The 19,327-nt window shown below is 50.7% G+C and overlaps 1 protein-coding gene across 2 annotated transcripts; it reads right to left on the bottom strand.

Annotated features, from left to right (window-relative positions):
- Positions 1-229: 229 nt before the first annotated feature.
- LOC121836100 (sal-like protein 3) lies at positions 230-18,288 on the bottom strand. Of its 2 annotated transcripts, XM_042290820.1 has the most exons (7): positions 18,122-18,288; positions 14,987-15,209; positions 11,436-11,846; positions 10,013-10,141; positions 8,201-8,686; positions 4,745-5,515; positions 230-2,017 (listed from the first exon to the last, which is right to left on the bottom strand). In XM_042290820.1, the coding sequence occupies exons 1-7, from the start codon at positions 18,145-18,147 to the stop codon at positions 791-793; spliced, it is 3,273 nt and encodes a 1,090-aa protein (XP_042146754.1). In that variant the 5' UTR covers positions 18,148-18,288; the 3' UTR covers positions 230-790. The 2 variants fall into 2 exon arrangements, with proteins under 2 accessions (XP_042146754.1, XP_042146755.1); XM_042290821.1 differs by lacking the exon at positions 4,745-5,515 and having other exon boundaries at positions 18,122-18,206.
- Between the last annotated feature and the right edge of the window lie 1,039 nt (positions 18,289-19,327).

The following is a 19,327-nucleotide window of genomic DNA, read 5'->3' as shown; positions in this document are numbered from 1 at the left end:
TAGCCTTTTGCTTTCTTCGTGGTGTGGACAGAAGCCCTCCAAGTGGCGCAATAACCTGAGGCGTTTCTTTTTACAATGCCGGTATTCTCGTATACATGGCTTGCACATGACGTCATCCAAAGAGAGCTCCGATGGCAACCAGAAAAGAGGGGAAGAAGGAGCTCCCCTCTTACCGAGACCCTGTTTTGTGTCTCCCAGATCTGCCCATTCGTCGCTATTCTTCCCGAAACATTATGGAAGATTAACCTGTCACTCAAAATTCCTACAAAACCAGTTTTCCGTTCTATTTCATGGTGGCCAAAAGCACGCAATGTGACGTCAGTACAAGTTATGTATATCGAGAGGGCCCGTACATTCCAGGCAGCGGCTCACACTGCTTCACATTGCGATGGCAGACAGCCTTTCTCGCGAGCGTCTTATCGTCATAGATTGCACCGGAGGCCTCCGACGCGAGCCCCGTCGACATGGCCGCGCCTCGTAAAGCGGAAGGGAGCCCAGACCGCCCGGAAAGCCGATTGTCCGTGCCGGGAAGGGGGGCACCGCCGCGGCGCCGGGGAGCCCCAAGCGCGGTCGAGCGAGCGAGCGTGTGCGAGCGGGCCCTCCGCTTGGCGGCCTCGCCGGGGACGGGGGTGAGAAGACGACGGTGACCGGGGAACATGGACCGCCGGTGCTCGACCCGCGCGGGAAGGGTGAGAGGTTGGCGAGGTGACAGCCAGGGGAGGCGTACTATCACAGAAGACATGACCGTGGATGAGATAATAAGTTAGGGGGCGAAGAGACGAGGACTAGCTCAGGCCGGCTGCAGCCCGTCCGGGGGCTCGAGCTCCTTGCGGTGGTGCGCCTTGAGGTGGGCCTCGAGCTCGAGCGAGGAGCCGCAGATCTTGGCGCACAGGTTGCAGGCCATCTTCCAGGCCCAGGCGCCGTTGTGCGGCTCGGCCTCGTCACCGGGCCGGGGCTCGGCGCCGCCCTGGATGACCGAGACCTCGTTCGCCTTCGGGCCCAGCATGCCATTCAGGTAGGCCGGCCCCAGGTACGGGTAGAACAGGTCGTGCGGTGGGGGCGCCCCGAAGTCTGGCATTCCCGGGGGCGCAGACTTGGGGGGCCCCAGCAGCGCCGGCAGCTCGATGGACATGCGGCGGCCTCGCCGCGAGCTGCCGTTGTTCCACATGTGCGTGCCCATGTGCACCTTGAGGTTGCCCTTGGTTGTGAAGGCCCTGCCGCACACGGAGCACTTGAAGGGCCGGTCTCCCGTATGAGTGCGCATGTGGATCTGAAGGGAACTGGAGCTCGAGAAGGGCTTGTGGCACACCTGGCACACGTGGCGCGGCAGCCCCGGCGGCCGGCGCAGCGCCGGGCTCGGGGCGCCCGGCCGCTTGCCGCGACTCGCCTCGTCGGGCCGGGGCTGCTCGGCGGGGCTGGGAGGCCTCACGGGACTCGGGGCCGGGGGACTGGGGCCCCCCGTGGCCGAGCTGGCCGCGAACAGCGTGGCCGGCAGGTCCCGGATCTTGTGCGTCAGCATGTGCTGCTTGAGGTTCCCCTTGGTGGAGAAGCCTCGCTCGCAGACGCTGCATTTGAACGGTCGCTCTTTGGTGTGGCTCCGGTAGTGGATCTCGAGAGCACTGTTGCAGGCAAACGTCTTGAAGCAGATCTGGCAGGTGGTGTTGGGCCGCCCGGGCGCCGCGCCCGGGAACGGCAGGCCCCCCAGCGGCGCCGCCGCGAACAGGCGGCCCGCCGGGAACGGGTCCCCCGGGCGCAGCGACCGAGGTGTCAGGTCCAGCGGGGCGCCGTTCACGGGCGGCGAGGACGGAGGCGACGGCGGGCTCGACCGCTCGTCGCCCGTCGACATCTCCGAGCCCGCCCGCGGTGAGAAGCCCGGAGACCTCTGGCCGCCGGTGTCCGCGCCGCGGCCCAGGAACAGCGGCTGGTCCTCGAAGCGCCCGAAGCCCGCGGCCAGGCCGAGCCCGAAGGGACCGAACGGCAGTGCCGGAGTCTGCAGAGACGTCTTGATGCCCTTCACCTGCGGGAAGGAGACGGGCCCGTCACGTCACTCGCCGCCGCGTCGAGAATCTGCTCATCTCTGTTCGCAGCAAATGCTCACACGGATAACACGACAGAGGTGCAAAACCTTGCCGTGCACTCTGAGACGTCCTTGAAAGTTTACTGCACCGCGATGCACTCGAAACGCCAAGCACCGGTCATCTTACAGCCAAATCAGCCAATGAGAACGACAATCAGTATCTAGCTTCAGCGACCATGTGATCTCAGTGTCAAAAGGTATTTTTATTGTATTTGTTGCATTTGGTGATGTATTAGTCTCGAAGTTTGAACAGCTGAAGAAAGTTGATTACCCCGTACTTGTTTTCGCGTGGCATAATCTGTTCAAGTCACGCGTACAGCAAGATTCTGCACAATCAGTGTTCACATTCACATTACGATTATATTTCCTTCTTTATGGGGCCCTTGTGTTTTCTGTAATACCCAAAATTTCTTAACGTGGATATGAAGTTGAGGAGGTCTGCCCGTTTAAACTTTCTTTGCCATATTTTGCACGTATCTGTGTATTTCTAGAATGCATGATTGATATGTCGTAAGTCGTTTGGAGCATCTCCGCAATATAACTGACTCTACAAAAAATCTATAACTGGGTTTGAAATTTGTACTACTCCGACTGCAAAACCCTCGAGGTGCGATAAAAACAGCATTCTGATTGTCTTTTTGGTCTCCAGCATTGTCCTGAGCAGAAGCAAGTTTCGTAGACGTTGTGCCTCTAGGAAACAGCCTACCGCTTTGTCCATCATGCTGATTTCCTTGCAGATTTCTCTCGCGCAGGAACAGTGCCAACGGACTGTGGCAGTTGTTAAGGAACTGCAAGGCGACGACCAGGTCCCGTAGTCCCTGTAAGCTAGATGCTGCGCCGGACATCTCTACCCAGCGGTCGAAAAAGTTTTATGTTTTCGCCGCGTACTGTTTCCCAGGTTCACCGTCTTCGGGCGTACTTTGCGAAACTTATCTCCGTAGTCCTCCACCGTAAAACGAAAGCGCTAGAGTAATGCTAGTTTGGCCTTTTAATACTGCATGGAGTTTCCAGAGAACAATCGGCTGAAGACCTTGAACGCCTCACCTACTGAGCACATACTGAGGGCATTGGCCCACTTTGCATTCAGACAGTTTTATCCCACGGCGAAGTGTTCAAACCGTTCAAGGTACGCGTCTAAGTCATTCCGTCTCTCATCACAGCCTAAGATCAGCTTATGGGGGTTAATGACGATTAACGGGCGTTCCGCCAGAGCTCAAGATAACTCGGCCAAGGCAGACGGTCCTTTGAAAAAAAGAAATACATGTTTTTCCTGACTCACTCTGACTGGTCAAGTCGATTATATCTTGACCAGTGATTGGTGTTCTGAGTGATTCTCGGGCAACATAGATGAAGGAGCCATGTGGAAATGTCCGTTGTGTTCAGTTAGAGCTGCAGCTCTGTCCATTGCTAACGGTGAGTTTCTCCAACGATTCTCCGAAGCGCAGACTGTTGCTCTTTTGCAGTCGGTAAGTTGTAGCTCGGTCTAACCATCGGTTGTAAACGAACGCGCTCATATATCATAATAATAATATTAATATGATTTTTATTAAGCAAATGACGGAAGGAGACCAACGGAAAAGTTGCACAGATAGAGCTTGATGTTTCTTCGTCCCCCACTTCACCTTCACCCGTAGTAAGCATATACCGTTCAAACTCATGCAAGGACAAGTTACCGTGGTTTGCTCACCGAGGCTCATTGAAAGGACTGTGCGACGGGATTCATGGGTTGTGCCTTCTATCATACTACGACAGAAGTCGAAAAAAAAAAAAAAAACTCATGCCAGAGTGAATAAAATCGCGTCCATGAATACAAGCACTGTTTGGAAATCACCACACCTTTTGGAGACTCTATGGACCCCGCTTGGCCCAAGCTGAAGGGGCATGCTATTCTACCTCGTCGAATATTCGGTAAGTTCAAGATCACTTGCCTTGTTTCATATATATAAAGTGCTTGTTTGTAAGCGATGGTGATGTCCGTATTCATTTTTTTCTTTATGCGCCCTTTTCAGTCACGTTGTTGCGACCTCCCGGATTTCGATTGCACTACTGCCAGGTGCCGCCGCAGCAGGCGTTTCAAATCTTCAGCGCAATGGACTTGAGACATGTTTTTTTGGTACAGTTGGGGCGTTAGACACAACAGGCATCGGAGATATTGCGCAACTGTATGGCCGAACACTGTTGTAGCCAACTCATTGGGCATGTGCGCACTACTGAAATATGAAATATTACGCAGGGCAGACGTAAGACGCCACAAAAGCGTAAGAATTTGCGAGACGTCTGGAATTCCTAAGCAGCAAGGCGTGTTTCCTGCGTCGAACCTCACTACAGCTTCAAACGAAAAGCGTGTCTTCCCTTTACACGCGACGTATCACGTCTTCCGAGTTTCACGACCTGAGTTTGCTCGAATTTACATACAGTTCAGAACAACTTCCATGAAGTAATCATCCACTGATTTTCCGATTAGCAAGATGGCAGACGAAAGATACGACAACAACCTTTCCAATCACTGGAAGTGCGAATAGTTTAACGATTCCCACGACGTCAAGTTAACGGGGCATATGGAACTCCGCTCACAGATAAGGAACCGAGACTGTGCAGCGTCCCTCGCGACGTCAGCGCGGATGACCGTCCGCGAGCAAGCATCTCTACATGACGTGTCCACGTCACCTGATTCTCGAGCGCCGCCAGCGACGTGAGTTCCGACGGCGGTCGTTCGGGGCTCAGCGGTCGCAGCAGGGGCTGCTGCTGCGGCGGGTGGTGCGGTGCAGGCTGTGGCGACGCCGACCCGCACTGCGGGTCACACTGCGGCGGCGGCGGCGGCGGCGGCGGCGGTGGCGACCCCGGCGGAGAAGCACACGGCTGCGGCGAGCCGGTCTTGGCGGGCGACGCGTCCCGGGGCGGGCCGTGCTGCGGAACCGCCGCGTCGGCGCCGTGCATCCGGACATGCTGCTGGAGCACCAGCGAGTTGGTGAACTGCTTGTGGCAGACGGGGCACTTGTGGAGCACCCTGAGCGGCGGCTTGACGCGGTGCACGCCCATGTGCGTCTTCAGGTTGCCCTTGGTGGTGAAGGCACGTCCGCAGATCTTGCAGCGGAAGGGCCGCTCGCCCGTGTGGGTCCGGTAGTGCATCTGCAAGGCGCTGCGGCAACTCAGCACCCGATGGCAGATGACGCACTGGTTCGGGTCGCTCAGCTTGTGCTCAATGTTGTCCACGAGCTGCTGAAGCTTGGAGGTCTCCGACGGTCGTGTCACTTCCATCAGAGTCTCCCACGAGTTGTCGTTACTTCCGGGCTTGGGCAGCAGGTCCTGGTAAAAGGCAGGGTCGGCGTGAAGGGGCACCGCGGGCTCCGAGAACGACGTCCCGCCGGCGAGGAAGCCGCCCGGGTAGTCCTCCGCCGAGGAGCCCGAGTCGTGCTCTTCGTCCGAGCCGCGGTCCTCCTGCGCCACCAACCGAAAACGGGGTTCGCTCGCTTCGCCGCTGAGGCACCAGACAACCGAGAAGAAATTCACCGGTCTCGGCGCCTTCTCCGACAACTTTTTCTGTTCCTTGTACATTTTAAAATGAGAATCTTTTGTATGAAAGTTTAGACCGCCCAACGCTTAGTCTGCCTTTAAGTGGCGTTCGGGTGTCCCAAGCTGTAGATGGATCCCTTCTGAGCGGACGCTTCCAGCTTCCGCAAGACCTTGTCCTGCCCAGCTTTGACTGCTAAGTAACTGATGATGTTCCTTCAGAGGATGTGTTCGTGTAAAGCCACGAGAAAAGCACGCGATACGTGACAGACGTTGGCCGTGGGCGACGCTATGCCGTATGCAAGTTATCTGAAAAATCTGGAGCGTCACCATACGTGCGTGTCTTTCGAAGAGGATACAACCGGGCCATTTTACTTTCCTTCACTTTTTACGAGTTTCCAACGTAGAGAGATGACGCGCATTTAGGCGAGAAAACAGCAACCTTTGGCCAGTTGTTCGACGGCATCTCACGGCTTAAAATTAATTAATGTTTTCTCCAGTTCGCACTGGTGGCGCTTGATGCAACTAAATATATCTTTAGCCTAAGGAACAGAGAAACATCGATGGGCCTTGAACAGAGGTGTGCCCTTGTTGTCCAATAATAAAAGTAGAAGAGGAGAACTTCTCGTGGATCGACCGAAGAGAGAATGAACCAACTCACTTTTGTTGACACCACAAGGGGCGTTTCTACTGAGCGCCTGTGTCGACCAGCAAAACGCCACGCTCTCCGCTCAGATAGGAAGTGGAACGAACGAACGAAATTACCTCTGTGCGATGAATTTGTTTCTTAAAAAAAGTATCACTCCAATATTGAAGAAGAACAAAATGTAATGATGATGGTTGAAGAGAAGAAAGTAACCTTCACAGTCCTTCATAATAGCGCGCCAGTGTAAATGTTATGTAAAACTTCGCACGAATAAACACTAATGTGGTGGCAAAACAGCTGAACTTTCTCGATGGAGGGACTGGTACGCTATGGGAATAACAAATGGGGGGTGTATGTGTCGTCACGTTTCGCCAGGGAGGCTTTTCTCTGGGCTTACGTGCAGAAAACAAGTTGCCCGACGAATTCAAAACACCGTATCAGAGCCCCTGGAGAAAGTGCTTCTTCCAACGCTCCGCTGCACAGAGGGTAAGCGGAGGAGCGGGATAGTCTCCGCGAAAGGACGGGCGCGACTGCGGTACTTGGGGGATCGGTGCTGGAAAGGAACCTCCTTATGCCAGAGTGTGACAGCTGATTTCTCGCTAAATGATTAAACTTTTTCGTTATGTGAAGAAGTCAAGACTCTTAGGGAAATGTGGGCTCTCTCCCTGGTGCTTCTAGAATGAGGGAGGCAGTCCCTTCCAAGTGCTTTCTCTCTATGAGCTTCGACCAGCTTCTCGCTTATCTTGGGGGATCAGCAGTCGGGTGTGGAAGCACAAAGCGGACCTGGAGCGTGTGCAGCCAAAGCCCCCGCAAGAGAACCCAGGGATCCCTACGCCTGACTGTTGGCGACGCGTGCAGGCATCGTGCCGGCGAGCGGTCGTCTAATCACCTCTGAGTGTCGCTCGCTAAAGGTCCCATATAAGAAGTGTTAACGTACCTAGTGAAATGGCTCCATTACATCTTGTAACCAGTATCGAGAAATTAAATCATCTATGAACATTCACAACGTACAGTTTAACTTTTCAGCGGCACTCCTTTCTGACAACAAATATAATGGTAACTAAAGGCACTGGATCTTGGTAAGGTAGCGAGCGCCACAATGCCCTGCCTGCTAGCCAGGCACAAACAGATGCTAACCCAGAGACGACCAAAACCTCGCAAGGCGATTGGCTGTTGTTTCTGCTGCCATTGCCTTCCCCCCCCCCCCCCCCCCCTCCCCCTCCAATCGTCATTTCGGTCCATTCGAATCTTCGAAGCTTTGAAAGGGTCGTTCTGAACCAGTCGCTCCAAGGTCGCTATGTAGCATCATAGTACTGTAAGCGTCCCTCGCCAATATAAGCATCTTTGGTACAGTGCATGTAATCAACCTATCAATCCTGTTGATCTCTACGCATTTCTTATAATGATATTCTTCTTCTTAGATTTTTAAAGACAGGAAAAATATGTTTGTATACCGCCAAGCACTGACGCCGTATGGGTTGGCAATGCCAAGATGTCCGTTTGTTTGCCGGTGTGTCTATAACATGAACGGGGTGTATAAAATAAATATCTTTAGAAAGCAACTTGTCACCGCGAATTTGGATCGGCTCACTAAAAATGGAAATTCCAAGGAGAAACTGCTGACTTCGTGAACCAAAATGGCAACAATGGGGTGCTTGACGCTACTTTCCAAAGATCTAGTGACACCAGAACCACTAATAGGATGAGAACGGGAGGAGTTTCAGTTCTCCCGCCTCCAGCATGAGTTTCCTACCTTCGGCAGCGCTTCGGCGTCTCCTGCCTTCGAGAGCGCGCAGGCAGCCGAAGCACGGCGGAAGGCACGAAGCGCGTGCAGGAGGCCGGGCGTTTCAAAGAGACGTCCTGCCATACTCTGACTATATCGGTTGTGTCTGTCACAGGACACGCCTCGGGACGCGGCTCTGTTCTTTCCGGACCGACTCTCTGGACTCGGCAAAGCTGGGCCTCACCTCCGGGTAGTCCTCGGGCTCCGCCTTGAGACTGAGCGCCGCGTCGTCGTCGGGTTCCGGAGACCCCGCCGACGTGGTCACGTTGGAGGCGCTCGTTTCGTGGCAGGGCGAGGTGCTCCGGGTCCGCGAGTTGGAGAGCCCGCTGAAGCCTGCCGCCGCTTCGTCGCCCCTAGACGAGACGACAGCCAGGGCCCTGGCCAGCGAGTGGGGCCCCGGCGGCGGCGACGAGGAAGGCGGCGGCGGCGCCGAGGGCGACGTCGGGCTGCGGTCCCCGGGGGGCTCGAGCGGCGGGAAGTGCTTGTCCAGGTGCTCGGGAACCGGGTTGGGGTTCATGCGCACGTGGGGGTACTTGGCCCGGTGCCGCTGGAAGTGCACCTTCAGGTTTCCCTTGGTGGAGAACCTATTGCCGCACACGTTGCACTTGAAGGGCCGCTCTCCCGTGTGCGAGCGAATGTGGATCTGCAGGGCGCTGTCACTGCCGAACACCTGGATGCGGGGCCAGAAGGGATACGGTCAAATGCGCATTCAGACATCTATTGAGCGGCTGCCTAATACTCGGCCCTTTGTGTACGCATACACAAACGGCCGAAGCGGCACAGTCTGCGCGAACAGGTGGTTCCTGGTTTTTGTCATGATGCCGTTCAGGCTGAAAAGAGTCACTCAACGTAGAAGAACGATGGACTTTCTACTAACGTCGATGGGAATATATGATGTTAGGAGGTAGGCTGTAGTCATAAAAATATAAAAAGTAAAACCGATCACCTGTTTGCGCTAACCACGTCACGCAGTGGAAATTTCGCAATTAGGTGCGCACTAATTCGGAATTTACACTATCCCGATTTTCACATGCGGGTTTGCGCCAAGCACAAATCATTTACGCCTACATTGACGCACCCTATGTTACGCCGCATTAAAGATCTACGTGGTAGCCACTCACCTCTGAAAACGAAGGAAGAAAAATGTTGTGTATAAAGAGGACGGTTCAGAGTATCAGATGGGCTTCTTCTTATCAAACGTTGTGCTTTAGAACTTTTAAAAACCAACAGGCACGATAGAAAATATTTTTTGGGGAAAGCAGGGCGTTGTCCAGTTTAATATGCCGCAACACACCGCAATTTGTCTTCCTGCTCCTTCACGCCTTTTAGAGCACGTAAAGAATGTCCTTGCTGGTGAAGAAAAAAAAAAAAAAAGCTTCAAGTGCGCCTTTAATCTAGGACTGTCTCTGCTACCGTCAGTCAGTATTCGAATTTTCCATAGATACATGCCATTTAAAGGATTTGGATCATACTAATTCCAGAAGACGTCCCAACGGGCCTATCGGGGCGACTTCATCTTTTATTTTCTATCAGACGGATATAACTGGGGCAAAAATAGACAACTCTTCGAAGGTACTGTCTGTCTGGATGTTCGTACCAGGCCCTCGTCAACACAGTGAACTTGTACTGATGTCCTAAAAACTAAAACCAAAAAAGGGTTCGTAGAAGTCAACGCCGCCGACGCTACAAATCAAAATCTGTAAGACGCTGCGCCACATCCCAGCTTCACTTTACGACAAAATAAACTTTTCTTTCTTTTATTCATGCGGCGTATTTTTCTATGATCACGGCCTTCATATGGCGACTGCTGAACCGGTCACAATAACTACAACCTGGAAATAACCGCCCCCCTTTCCGCGTACAAAAATGGCCGACGAAAAGAACGCTGGGTGGACGAACGAATGCATGCAGCCGAGCCCTTTTAATCGGGCGGCGGCTTGCGCCACCTATATATACAGCGTTTCTTTCTGAGAGAAGGAGGGGAGGGCGAGCCCACCTTTCCGCAGAAGCGGCACCTGTGGCGCAGGTAGGCCTCGTCCGGCCGGGCGTCACCTTTCCTGCGTAGCCGCGACGAGTCCGGCGAGCCCAGCCCGTTGAGCAGGAACGAGCCACCGCTCATGGTTTCCTGCCGGACACAGACGCCCAAGGGCCACCGTGAACGCTCCGACACGAACGTCTGGCAGAACACGCGGCGAGCGACTCAAGCCTGCCTCGGGCATTTGCGTCCGACTGCGACCGAGCGCGTTACAACCGCTTGTGTCCACCTACGACGAGAGAATACACTGGCGCCATCTGCGGTGTGGCCCTGGAACTCACTCGTTCAGAATACACTGGCGCCATTTCTGGTGTAGCCCTGGGACCCCCTCGTTCTGTGTGAATTTTACGAATCATTCCTTCACCGCGAACGTAAAAGATTTCTGGTAATGTTGTCAGAGACCATTTTCCGCGGATTGTTCTTACACTTGACCTCACAAATGGTGTCAAACCATCAGAATAGTTATATGCAGATCGGATATGTTTCCGGGCTCTCTGATAGATGGCGCTAGTGTGTCGGTGTTCTCTGTCGTCGCAAGCGGATACGAGCGATCGCGGTGCAGTCGGTTACCCCCAAGCACACACGCGCCTGAGCAAGCTTTGACGTAACGAATCGTACAGAGACGGCGTTCATGTGTGTAGCAAGGTCGAAAAGTTGAAGAGCCGCACACCGTGTGACCCTAAGATGCGGCCCTATACCTGACTTTATGCTCAGGAAGGCGGGAGAGCGGTTGAGTAATACAGCACACTACTACCTGCAACTCGCTAAATGAAGTTTACGCATTGCCACTTGGCTATAAAAGAAGCGCTAAAGCGGACAAATAAATGACCTAGAAGGAGTAAAAACACAGTCCTTAGATCATCTTGTCTGAAATAATTTCGCCACATGATGAGACAATCTTCTCTCGGGACAAATCGAAGCAATTTAGATATGCGCGTTGCTGATTTTGGGAGGAAAGCAAACAGATCGCTCGAAGAGCCTAACGGGTAGACGTAGAGTCGGAGAAGCCGCTGTGTAGAAACTCAATAAATGTGTCTGCCTTTTTTTTTATTTTTTATAAAATTTGTCGGATTTGTTGCAAAGATAGGCGATTGGAAACGCCATCTATACATGAGACCCAGGTGCCATAATATTTCGAATAATTGAAATGCCACGCGAAAGGTGCTATATTGCTATACATGAAACAGCGCGGTTAGCGGTGTTAGTGGTGTTGCCCATTACTGGGAGGGGCTCCGGGGGGTATACACAACAAGTGTGTGTGCATAGGGAAGGAAGTTCTGGGGATTTGAGTCGGCTAGAGAGTGCGTTATGCCGCTGTTGGAAGGGCATGTGAATCACTGGCAGGGTCTTCAAAGAGCTCGCGTGAGCAGCGAGGGTTGCGTGCCTGGAGCGCCTTCTCCGTGTGCCGTTGCAGCAGCTCCAGCGTGTTGGGCTCGTCGGGGGGCGGCGGCGCCGTCGGGGGCGTGACGAGGCCGGCCGCGAGCGGCTCGACCTTGGGCTGGGCCAGGGGTTCGGCCAGCGGCTCCGCCGACGACTCGGCCGGCGGCAGCGCCAGGCGGTCCACCCCGTCCGGCTGCGGCGCGGACTCCTTGGGTCGGGTGTTGGGCGGCGGCGGCGTCTCCCGCACTCCAGCGAGCAGCGGCTCTGCCCGGCACTCCGGGCTTGGGCCCGATCTGGGCGCCCGAGGCGACGGCGGCGGGGCCTCGGCGTCCGGGCGGCTCAGGTTCACCGGCAGCGGCGCCGGCGATGCACCCACGTACGCCTGTAGCTGCTGGATGATGTGCAGCTGCACCACCTGGGACGGTATACACCCGCCAACATGAGTGCCGCGCTCACTTCCAATGAGAGCGCCAAATGGGACATTCTGAACGTTTACACCGCGAGAGGTAGATCTTACCCTAAGATATAAGGACATTGGTTCTAAGGTGTGGGCGAACAATCTAGAGTGCAGCACTCATGAGCGCTTACAACGAGACGGTTACTATGGCAACCGAAGTATGCGTAACGTGTTGTAGTAGGATGCTAGAAGTTGTAACAAAGTCAGTCACACTCAAACTTAACTGTTTGAATCAGCCTTAACATGCATCGCGCAGTTGTGATTACACGACCTCATACAGGTGTTCATTCGGGTTGAAAAGGCAGAGGCGGGGCACTCTTACCAGAATAAGTGGGTTCTGCAACACTCACTTTCACTGCATCTTACCCAGACATGCACACGATACCAAATAAAAGTTAATAAAAATCGTTACTCGTTACTAGCTTAAAAAGAAACTAAATACTTTACTTGTTACGTATTCTCAAAAGGAACGCGTTGCTTGACCTCAAAGGTATCGAGTTAATTTTCTCGTTACTTTGAGGGCCAAATAAACAACTGCTCTTGTTTCATGATTTATTTATTTATTATTTTTTCTTCAGAAGTCGTTCCACTTAACTAGTAGCTGCCTCTCAAAGTCTCTACCTGTTATGTTTCCCCTTCTTCCTTGAGAATACATCTCCGGCGACGCTGAAGAGTCGTTCTACTGATGCGAGTCGAAGGTACGCCAGTGTTGTACTTCAGGAAGAGCTGGTAAATCTGGGATTCCATTCTCTCTTTTGTTCTACCAGCTTCTGGAGTTCCAAGTTAACAATGGGACCTGTGCTTTCCCGTATTGGCAACCTCCGGGTTTGCATTCGGTTTGTACACGATTCTACAAGGTTCAACCGAGGAACCTTATTGTGTTCACTGGATAAAGGATATTCCCGACTGACGTGTTCAGCGATTAACCTTGCTATATTATCATACTGTTTAGTTGTTTTTTTTTCTTTGTTGCCCATCTGCCTTGGTTGTAATAGAGGCATGCTCAGGCTAAAATTAAAACGACTCTGTTTGAGCGGTGTTGTACACGTTACTGCTCAAAAGTAACAAAGTGACCGTTACTTGTTACTTGGATTTAAAGGTGACTAAGTACATTATTAGTTTATTTTCTAAAAAGTAACTAAATAGGTTACCCGTTACCGAAAAAAGTAAGTAGGTAGAAGGAACTTGTTACTGGTAACGCGTTGCGTACATGTCTGATCTTACCCAAATGTGCGCACCAGCGTCTGACCCAACTTCAGTTATTTATGCCAATGCCTTGCAGCGTCAAGTGTTACATGAATCAACGCTCTAAAAGCCCGAGCTCTGTACGCCAGCTATTCCTTGCAAACATTAGTTACAACGTCTGAACATCGTCGGTACATCCATGCCGTTAATAAACCTAATTACTTAAAAAAGGTAAGCGTCTCAGTCCAATGTAGGAGGTGCCATTATCAGACGTTTAAAGTAGACATGTTTACGACTATTGACAAGTTTTCACAAGCCAGCTGCCCCAGCACCACCTACTAGAAGGCCTGCTCACTTTCCCCCAAGACGTCACGCTAATGGTTTGATGACGAGCAGCGCGGCTGTAAATTCGTACTTTTTAAAGAATAAAATGTTTTTTTTTGTTGTTGTTTTTAACGCTACGCCGCCAATCCCAAAATATTGTCCGTCCGTCTGTCCGTCTGTCCGTCTTTTTCGCTAAATGCAGCGAGGAAAGATGCGTCCCGTTGACGGGACGTGACCTATACACCTTGAGGAAATTGACGGCACCTGAGCTATACGACAACTCAGTTTCCCCGCTAAATTTAGAGGAAAAATTCACGTCTTGTGGTCAAAACATCACCTCAGTTTCCCCGCTGAATTTGGCGGAAAATTGACGTCACGTGACCTATACACCAAATCAGTTATCCGCGCGGGAAAATTCACGTCTTGTGACACATGCCAATCCAATTTCCCGCTAAATTTAGCGGGAGAAATCAACGTCACGTGGCCTGACGTGACGTGATCTATACAACCGTTCAGTTTCCCCACTAAACTTCACGGGAAAATATAAGTAACGTGAAACATCAATTCCCTATGATGCATTACATGCATTATAGGACTTTGAAGAAAGGTCGCTACCAATTTTCTTTCTCTGATGTTAGTAGCCATACTTGCCTGACCTCGTTGACCCGTTCAATAGCCAGCAATGTCCACACAACTACCGTCACGTTTGGTGCTATGGATCGGGAACAGTAAGGCCGCGTTCACACTGCTAGGGGCTCGTTTACACACCTGCGCTTGACTTTTCTACCGACTGAGACAAGATAGGTTTTGAAGCCTCTTGTGAAGACTTACGACTGGCTGGATTGCTGCGTAGCTGGTCGTAAGCCATCACAAGATGCATCGAAACCGGTCTTGTCTCAGTCGGTCGTAGTCAAGCGCAAGTGTGTGAACGGGCCTTAATATGCCATACAAACGACAGTATCCATGCAGACACTGTATGAGGTGCGCTTCTTCCGCAGATAATTATGTCATCGTGCCTGTAGCGAACACTGTGTCTTTTGTAGGATGTATGAGAAGTCTGGCTTAGGCTTAAGGCTTTGTAACGAGACGGTGTTGACCGACCTCGTCAAATATCTTTTGATAAAAAAAACTGAAAAAGACTAGAATCCGAATCCATTGCCTCTGCTTTTAGAGTGCAGTTCTTCGGCGCCCGTTTCCGGCTTGAGCGGCGTCGGCGTCGGCGTAACCGCGCGGTGAATTATGGGTAAATTTCCCCGCTAAATTTAGCGGAAAATTTTCCCTGCTAAATCTAAAAGAAAAAGTTTCCCCGCTAAATCTAGCGGAAAAATTTCCCCCTTAAATCTAGCGGAAAAAATTTCGCTGCTAAATATAGGGGAAAAAATTCCCCGCTAGATCTAGCGGAAAAAATTTCACTGCTAAATTTAGCGGAATATTTTCCCCTAAATGGGAGGCGAGCAGGAGAAGAGGAGAAGCATAGCCTCCTCTCCGTACCTTCCACTCCTCCTCCTCAAGAGCTGCGCTCTAATTCGGCGGTACAGGGAGTTGTAAACGGCTTTCATTTTTTCTCCCGGTAGGTAGGGTGCACGCACCTGTTGTTGCTGCAAGGCGAGCAGCGCCTCGTGCAGTGCGGCCAGCTCTGCGGGCGCCCCCGTGCCGTAGGCGAACTGCGCCACGGCCACTTTGGTGCTCTGGAGGGCCTCGAGGGCCACGTGCGTCGGCGGCAAGGGGCCCAGGGACACGCTGCCCGGGGAGTCGTCATCGGCCATGCCCTCGGCGCGGGGGTCGTCCGCGCCCACGCACTGGCCGCGAATGCTGCGGATGCAGGGTCCGGGTTAACACGGAAACCGAGGGACGAAACAGGACACTCCCGAGTGCTTTCGGCGAATCTACATACCTAAATAATACATTGATTTGCGATCGAGGTAATACGAACGAATTTCGATGGACCGCGAAAGCTGCATTCTGCTTGCACGTGGGACAATGAGACTAACTAAAATGCGACTAAAAGCAAACAATAAAGGGAGAAAGAAGGAAGTTGAGGGGAAATCGAAATTGGACAAGGTTAGATCTTGGATTGAATCACACAGAGAGGCGCGGTTTCTGCGCGGTGAATACATTGAAGAGCTTTAGTAAATCGTTTTTAGAGTTCCATAACGATACCTGATAACGTCCCGATCCGTGCGCGAAGTTGTCAGAAGATTGTCGGGTACATGTAAAAAGAAATACAAAAAAAAAAAAAAAAAAAAGATTGTGACTTTTTGTTTTTTGGAGAGATTTCTGCTCCCGTCCTACAGCGTTGTTACCAACAGACGCGCGGCTGTGCTGAGAGGAACAAAAGCTCCTGGAAACGAAAATACAAGGTAGTATACTTTTTGTTTCTTTACGGAAAGTCCTTCCAGGAGAGTGTGCTGCATAGTGCAGTTGTAGCCGGTGACGCACGTCGGCGTGTCATTGACGGCAACTGTACTGAGCTTGCAATAATAGAGCACTAAAGAGCAGCTTCGACGTACTTGTCTGTCGGCTGTTGCGCCAATCAGACGCATTTCGTTAACACACAGCTTCCGTAGGTAGCTAATTCAAGTTCTTAATTTGTTACTCTTTACTCAAGCAAGGTCATTACTTAAATTTTTCATGGACGAAATGAACCATTTTGGCAGCCTCTGAACAATATATTAGATTGGTATGATAAGAAACCGATTTATGCGATTCTTTCAAATGACCGACGATTTTATTGCCTAACGCGGTATAGGTAGAAGGTTTTACGTTGTGAATAAAAGAACATTGTGTGCCGTTAATGAGAAATTCAAATATTCGTCGGTCAGCTGAAAGGTGACTACTAATATATTTAAAGGACCACTCCGGTCAATAATTTGAAATTTGGTATTACGACTGTTTTCAGCTAAAACAGTGCCCTTACATTCTTTTTTTTTTTCTTTTTTATCGATATTGTGTGTAGTTTTATGAACATCACGGGTCAAACTTTGGTTTAGGGCGTCTACGGCAAAACCGAAACAATCTGATAAAAAAATGGCAACGCCGATTATCAGCCGTACGGCCGCGACGTGACATCACGAGGGTGCTGCGCCAGTGTTCCTTGACTGAAAGCTAACCCACTTACCGCCTGCTAAAGAGCAGCTGGTCGTATCTTTAAATGCCGTTTTATTAAGTACGCGGCTTCACTTTGACTTCATATTTCGTCTGTGATCATAATTCGTGCCACTAAAGCGATACCAGTCGTTTATTTCGGTTTCATTTTCGACCAGAGTTGCCCTTCAAGTTTCATTAGATGTTGATAGGGGCTTTGTCAAATGTAGAAGAACTTGTAGTTGGGCTTAATGGTGAACTTGTATTTGGGCTGTTGGTGAAATGTCTCGGAGAAGTCAACGAAAATTGCGTCATTTTGAACATTGAAATCGAAACATGAATAAATGGCCGCATAAAATGCTGTCAACTGTATTGCTCACAAACATGACTTACGAGATCTAGGCTGATGTCCCAAAAAAAGTTATTTTGTGAGCCTAAAAAAAATGTTTCAGTGAGGTCCACGCTTTAAACGAACGCAGCACTTGTGAGAGGAAGAGAAATGAGGTGCGAATAACTGATTAGCTCGCGATCCCTTCTTGTAAACAAGATTCACGTCAGTTAATCTTTTTATTAATTACATACGACTGTGTAGTGCCTCAATGATGCTGCAGAGAAAATTATAGGAGATCTGTCTAGTGTTTCACAGCACTTTTGAGTTAATTATGTGTATTATAGAACTAGGTGTACATTTTAGCATATTGTTCGCCTTCATATCACCGGCGTGCTCTGTCATGATAGGATTCATAGGGAGGCGAAAAAACATGCATGAGTCAAGAATGCTTAGAAGCTACGTTAATAAAAATGGGGCTTTGTAGTCCATAATGGATCACATTTCGATATGATGAAAAAAAAACACTTCAAGCGACTGTTTGTACCGTTTATGAATGGTATCGATGCAGGCCGCGTAACGTCTGACCGTTAGAGCTTTCCTAGAATTAGACACACCAAGCGCATAGAACGTTGATGTCTCCAAGGTCATTTGGCCTGGCGTTCAACATATATGAACGGATATACTTGAAACGGCAAAACAGCGTAAGGTCATCTAACGCTATCGATGGTGATTATGCTTCCGACCAGACGATATTATTATTAAAGTTAAAGTGAGAGCACCAGTAAACGACTTTACTATAGTCAGTTTAATATTGTTCCTCGGGGACATTCAGTCCTCTGCGTGGCGCGTTTAGCCTATAGTCTAGACGTATCTTCAACAATTTTTTTCATTTAGATTTGCCGATTGGACATGAGTTGAAACTTGCCTCTTTCACTCATTACATTCTTTTAAGTAATAAACTTTGGAAAGGGGAGACAGAAAGGAAAAGCACAAACGACACGGTTTTGCAGTGCCAGGTTACTCTGGAGTATGGTGCATGCCCGTTAAAAGTGAAAACTGCCTCCCTCCCCCCTCCAAACACCCCCTTTTCTTTCTTGTTTTCCCACAAAACGTTTTTTTTTTCTTTTTTTTTTTTGCGTTTGGTGATACCGCGACGTTGTAATGAGCATTTATTCGAGTCTCTCGGCGAGCCGAGTCATAACGCGGAGTCACTATCTGTTTGTATACGTGGCGCGTTCACACCGTCGTACTTTCCGCCCCACTCCGGCATGCACGAGCGCTGTACAGCGGCGGCGCGTGTTCTGCGCACCTGGTCTGGATGGCCGGCAGGCCCATGGCGCGGCGGTCGGCGCAGGGAGCGCACCAACGCGGCTTGTGCGCGGTCAGCTGATCGACGCCGGGCAACTCGGCCCGGCACCGGACGCAGACGTTCTCGTCGTCACTGCTCTCTTCTTCACCGCCGGTACTGCTGCCGCCAGGACCTGCACGCAGAAAGCGACACAAGTTAAGGAAAGGGAATGATTCCCTCGGTACCTTCTATTTTCTTTAGCCTCTGCTAACTGGACGAAGTGAGAGTTTGCCTGTAGCGAATACGCGAGAGAGTTTTGAGGGTTCATATACGGTCACTGACTAGGTGAGAACTGCGGGTTATATCGCTTTCCTGACTTTGCTATCTCTGTATAAGTTGATATGCACCTTTATCGATCTATGCCTACGTAAATGTGTGTCTTATGCAATCTTGTGCGCAGCAAGGACTAGGACAAAAACGGAGAACAAGGACACAACGAGGCTATTGTGTTGTGTCCTTGTTTTCCCCTTTTGTCCTCATCCTTGCTGCGCACTAGATTGCATAAGATGTCAAACCAACTCACCCAAACAACCACTCTTCGTAAATGTGTGCTTCCTGTCTCCTATTCAGTCTCTGTCTGGCACCCTATATGCGTTTAAGTGTTTTTGTTTGCCCATACGTCTCCGTGAACCTCTCCATCTCTCTCGTTGCTAATTTCACCTCGAATGTTTTATACCATAGTACACATTTGACAACAAGCGTAAAACAAAGATACGGACAAAAATATTAAACAGAATAAACACAAACGTATACACTGAAGCCGGCGTGTGGGTCTTGAATAACCAACAATATAATTTTTTTTTATGCCGCAGTCACGCTATTTACAGCTCATACAAAAGACGTGGTGTTCACGCAAGCATGTTCGAAGCACACTTGCTTCATTTGCTTCGAGCATGCCTGCAGGCAGTTTTTTTGTCGGGACCGTTATACGAGGAAGACATTGGCCTCAAGTAGGTTTTGCTGACTGTCTTTTGTACGATGCATTAGCATTGTGACCGTGGTTTTAGAATTACGCAAGGGCCGGATAAGAGCAGCCTCGAACGAAAAAGGAAGAAATAGAAAAAGAAAAAACAGCGGCAATAAAGGGGAAAAAAAAAACGCGACGATAGAAGAAGGAACTGAAACGAGAGAAATCGACGAAAGCGAGCGCCAGTTGATGAGAAACGC

Source organism: Ixodes scapularis, unplaced genomic scaffold, assembly GCF_016920785.2.
Source record: "Ixodes scapularis isolate PalLabHiFi unplaced genomic scaffold, ASM1692078v2 PGA_scaffold1__304_contigs__length_218370807, whole genome shotgun sequence".
NCBI classification, from domain to species: domain Eukaryota; kingdom Metazoa; phylum Arthropoda; class Arachnida; order Ixodida; family Ixodidae; genus Ixodes; species Ixodes scapularis.
Note: the sequence above shows the minus strand (reverse complement) of the source record. Positions and strands in the feature narration are given on the sequence as shown.

Bases quoted from the DNA above. Each gene is read 5' to 3' on its own strand.
- LOC121836100 (XM_042290820.1), bottom strand. From the start codon at position 18,147: ATGGGCCTGCCGGCCATCCAGACCAG. The intron at 11,847-14,986 runs GTGCGTGCACCC...ATACCGTCCCAG, and splicing joins TCGCCTTGCAGCAACAACAG to GTGGTGCAGCTGCACATCAT. The intron at 10,142-11,435 runs GCACGCAACCCT...TGTGTCCGGCAG, and splicing joins ACACGGAGAAGGCGCTCCAG to GAAACCATGAGCGGTGGCTC.